General features: G+C 28.5%; 1 protein-coding gene across 4 annotated transcripts in view; it reads left to right on the top strand.

Moving 5' to 3' along the window:
- The window catches only part of LOC111684713 (endoplasmic reticulum aminopeptidase 2), a 53,664-nt gene that overhangs the window by 9,781 nt on the left and 38,523 nt on the right, over nucleotides 1-5,360 (top strand). For all 4 annotated transcript variants that reach the window (XM_046948953.1, XM_046948952.1, XM_046948949.1 and 1 more), the window contains exon 3: nucleotides 4,097-4,599. In XM_046948953.1, coding sequence (XP_046804909.1) covers nucleotides 4,446-4,599 — 154 coding nt within the window. In that variant the 5' untranslated portion in view covers nucleotides 4,097-4,445. The remainder of the gene's footprint in view (nucleotides 1-4,096; nucleotides 4,600-5,360) is intronic.

Here is a 5,360-nt window from a genome sequence, read left to right as displayed (position 1 = left end):
TAGATAGATAGATAGATAGATAGATAGATAGATAGATATATATATATAGATAGATAGATAGATAGATAGATAGATAGATAGATAGATAGATAGATAGATAGATAGATATATAGATAGATAGTAGATAGATATAAAATACATTATTGGGGGTGTAATTTCAATATGTCCATGTATTAGCAAACGGTATAACAAAATCAATATACCCCCCAAATATTATTTGTTTAGCGGGTATAAAAACACAACTTAAAACAAAAGAAAACTTTATAGACACATAATAAAACAGCCAAAGCACCTGACAGAAAGAGGAAAAAAAAATAATAAAATGGGAATAAGAAATTACAAATGTATATGGTAGCTGATGCTGTTAGCTTTTCAAAAAGATCTCAAGTGGCCATTATAATAAAGAATTGAAGAAAGACTCTAAAAGTGTAGACGATTAATAGAATGGTGGATTAGTTGGTTTGACGGCTTAGTGAGTTTGTAGGTTTTGGTTGACTTGCTTTTGACTTTTCACGTGGTTTGTTAAAACAGGTATTGATTCAAGAACAAACAAACAAACATACATTTCTTTGACTTCTGTAAAAAAGAAATCAAAAACTTTTTCTCAACAGTATTTATATAGAAGTGGCCCCATTAGACCTTTGCTTTATATAAACTTAACAAGGAAAAACAGAGAAATAATACAAAAAAAAAAACTTATTTATTGTTTTTACCTTATACACTCAAGTTGTCTAAAAAGGTTATTCAAAAGGATAAAATTTTGTAAAAATGTAAAAAAACATTAGAATGCATTTTTTATTGCAACTCAAGAGTGTCTACGAATGCTTGTTTGTACAAACAGAAAATAATAAAACAAATAAAATATCAAACTTTTTTATACAAAATGAATTATTAGTCATTGTAAATAAATATGGCAAAGTTATGGGAATCTATTGTTTCTTTTGGTGGCATATGACCAAATATAAAATGAGGTAATTTTAGATTTCGTTGTCATTCAAGGTTATTTAAAACATGTATAATTACTTTGTGTATAATACAATTTGTACAACATTAGGCCGTTAATAATAAACTACAAAATTTACATAGATTTATATATATTATTTTATTATTGTTTATTTTGAGGTTTGATTAAATTTTTACCTTTGTGGTAAGGAAATTATTTTAGTGAAAATGGTCTGAGTGGAATATTAAAACATTCAAATAATACAATTATTATTTTCAGTTATAGATCTAAGAGTATTCAATATTGTGACAAATCGGGCAAATAATGATCCTTCTGTCATGTCTGCAATATTTTACATCAAGAGCTTTTAATTGTTTAATAAATATAAATATAAATTTCCGACCCTATAAAGTATATACATATATTCTGCGTCCTTCTGTCTGTCCTGCATACCCTAGTTATTTTCTGGACTCAAAATCATCAACTATTCTGTCAGAAATGCATTCGAGAACTTTACTATTTAAAATCTGCAAAATCTTGTCATAAATAACATATATATGAGCAGATAATAATAATTTTAAAAATAAAATCTGCTTATATAGGATGTAACTCTGGCATTAAATTTGGTATGTATAGAATTGAGTAAAAACTTATGAGAACTTATAAAAAGACTTTTGGTACTTAATTGTTTTTCAATATGTACTATATAGTATTTAATCTGGAACATGAGGTATAAGGTATGTAGCTTCCAAATTAAGTGAGAACCCATAAAATGGGGCTTTTTTGAAGGTGCTTTTTGAACATTTCTATAGTATTGAACCTAACTAAGAACATAAAATAAAACATTTTGGTACTTTTTCGTTTTTTTTAAGTACTTTTTGATATTTCTTTAATATTAAACCTGGAAACATTAATTTATGATTTAAACCGTAGAATACGGTTTAAATGAGAGGCCATAAAGGACGACTTTTGGTACCTATTCGTTTTTCAAAATGTACTTTTTGAATTCTGTATAATATTAAAGAGGGAAACTTATCCATTCTTCGACTTTTTTAATTTTTATGCAATTTGCTCCTTGAAACATATACTGATGAAATTAAAATCTGTAGGAGTGATTGTTTTGGTCCTTTCTGTTCATCAATTGGTAATTTTCAAATCTTAACAAGCAGCTTCCTAATTAAATTTGAAATCTTTCAAACGGGATTTTCTAGTACTTCTTTATTTATTTAGTTAGTTAGATAGTTAGTTAGTTAGTTAGTTAGTTAGTTAGTTAGTTAGTTTCAAAGGAGGATGTACATAGTCAATAATCTAGTCTATTGTTAGCTAGTTAGTTAGTTTGAAAGGAGGATGTATATACATCAAATCCGAAGAAATACACTTAGGCCACTATCGGAAATGTTGTACGCTCCTTAACCAGTGCCTCAGGTAGGACCTATCGAACCTAGCACTGGAGGCCACGAACTGATTGTTAATTTTAACACACAATTGTGAAGAGTATATAAGATTTCGCACAGCGAAATATATGCAGAATTCTTACTTGCTTTAAAAGTTTAAATGTTTATTTGATCAAAGTTTCAAACAATCTGCAAATTTATTTTGAAACAAAAACAAGTAAGAGTGCTATATTCGGCTGTGCCAAATCTTATATACCCTTTACCATAGTGTATTTTAAACATATTAGTTTTTTAAATTTTTTTCCGACTATATTAATATTATGCCAAGAGCAAAACAAAATAAATAACAGCAACGCTAAACGAAATAAAAAACAAAATACACAAGGCGTCTAAACCAACGAACATCTAAACATAAGTACATAACGAAAAACACATAAAAACAAAATAAACAACGTAATAAAACCTACCTACATCCAAATATACGAACAGAATTCACAAAAACAAAACAAAATACACAACTCAATGACGCCAACAGCACCCAAACATACAAAACGAAATACACAGCTGAAAACCCAAATACATCGACACACACGTGTACATCTTTTTCTTATTTAACAAAGCATGAAAAAATATGACATTTTTGATGAAATTTTCAGAGGTTGTCTCGGATTTTTGCTCATATCTCCGTTATTTACCGACCGATTTTGCTGATTTTAAATAGCGATCTTCTCGAAAGCATGTCTAACAGAATTATTGAAGATTCGGATCTTGTCGATATCTGAGGTCCTCTAAAAACTGATTTCAACAAACACACAGACGGACAGACGGACAGACAGACGGATACACTGACATAGCTTAATCAACTCCGCTACCTATAAGGATCCAGAATATATATACTTTATTCGGTCGGAAAATATTATTATAGAAATTACAAACGGAATGACAAACTTATATATACCCTTCTCACGAAGGTGAAGGGTATAAATAAAGTTTCCTCACTTCACTACTTAATATTGAAACGGATGTTATAAAAATGTACATAATTGTATAAAAAAGGAAAATAATAGATTTACCAATAGTCATATACAACTAAATAAGGTTCTGTTTATTTTCATTGTATTATATATGTAAGTATATAGAATTACCTTGTTACAAAATACTACAGTTTATAGTTGTAATAAATTTAAACAGCTCTACGCAAAGCCCTGAATGTCGAAAGAAAACATGTCAAATTTGTTTCTAACAACACTTTGATGTTAAAGAAACCAATGTTAGACATTTACTTTTAGGTTTATTTATTTAAAAAGGAAGTTAAATTATTCAAAATTTTCTTACTACTGTATTGGGTTACAAATGTCACACATAACAACAACGAATGAACTAAGTAGTCATGATTAATGTCATATCAGATTTTATTCAGTGTCTTAATATAAGTCTTTGGTTGAAGTTATTTAGCAGTTAAATGTTTGGAAAATTAAACCCATTTTGTTTAAATAATCCATAAAATTTTATTGCCTTTATTTCAAGGTGACAAATCAGTTGTTTCAAGGTTGTAAATAAACTAATTGTGTTACAAACTTTGTTAAATAAGACATGAATGATTGATTAATCGATTTGAAATATTACTCTATCTAGTGCGTGTAACATGTAATTTATTAAAAAAAACAGTTTAAAATTATATAACTCTAATAGTTAGACTTTTATCTATTAAAACTATTAATAGTTAGTTTATTTAAAATTTAACTTTTTTTCTTTTCAGATATTGGACCAATTTTGCACCTTTTATCCCACTTTACAATAAATATCATTTACACCTCTAGCTCTAGTCTAATTTTTTTAGTCGAATATTTAGTAACAACAAAAAACTAAATCCAACAAAATTAAAAGTATATATCAAAATTAAACACTATTTTAACCACTGTCACTAAAGTAGTAAAGAGCTCTAGCTTTACCAGTCAACAACACATTTAACTGAAACACTAGTCTAAAATCTAAACTCAACATACCACAGATACTTACTATCCTACTCCTAAACTCATTCACATACCTACAAGACTCCTGTGTCGTACATTTAGTTAAATAGAAAAATTGGTTTCAAAATTGGTCAAATGTTATGTTGCGGTTTTTGTTGTGGCAACATGTCAAAACGAGACTACAAAGTGGCCACAATGGATGGCATAGAACTCGAGCCATTGGGCGGCGAAAAAATGGATAAGGATAAGGAAAAGGATAAAGAAAAACAAACGAATGGTGTAACATTTGGTAAGTTTTTAAATACATCATTATACTGTCTTTAGATTAAAATATTATGACACTTCAAAAAAAAAAATAAACAAAATTAAAATCATTGTCATAAAAACATTTAATAAATTGAAGTACAAATAAAAGAAACACAAAAAATTATTAATTAAAACTTCAAAAATTATCCAATGGAATTTGCAACTTCAAAGGGGGCATGAGTGTTTCCTTTCCTTTTTTATCAAGTCTTTTTTGTGTATTTATTTGAGTTGTTGTTGCATGTGTTTTAATATTTTCCGTCGTCTGTTGATATTCCCTTAAATGCTTTTATTCATTTCATAATTAAGTTAAGAACCCTTAAGTGGTTCTTTCTTAATTTTTTCCTTCTGCTGTTTTACACTCCCTTACTTTTCCTTTCAACATTTCACAGCATTCAGTGTCGTTCACGTCGTCATCAACCAAAACAAGGACAATAATAGCGTGTGCAACATCGGCAACATCAACAGCGACAACATAAAGAACAAAATTGTTTTCATGTTGATGTTTTAATGAAGAAAATGCTATAGATGCGCTTTGGATCAGAGAATTTAGAGAATGTTAACAATAAAGTTCTTAGAATTTTAAAAGCTCCAATTCCAAAATTTTTTATTAACTGCACTGAACTGGAACTAAACTGGAAGAAAACTGAACTAGAACTGAACTAGAACTGAACTAGAACTGAACTAGAACTGAACTAGAACTGAACTAGAACTGAACTAGAACTGAACTAGAACTGAACTAGAACT

Source organism: Lucilia cuprina, chromosome 4 (assembly GCF_022045245.1).
Source record: "Lucilia cuprina isolate Lc7/37 chromosome 4, ASM2204524v1, whole genome shotgun sequence".
NCBI classification, from domain to species: Eukaryota; Metazoa; Arthropoda; class Insecta; order Diptera; family Calliphoridae; genus Lucilia; species Lucilia cuprina.
The sequence above is the reverse complement of the archived record's forward strand: the minus strand, read 5'-3'. Positions and strand labels throughout refer to the sequence as shown.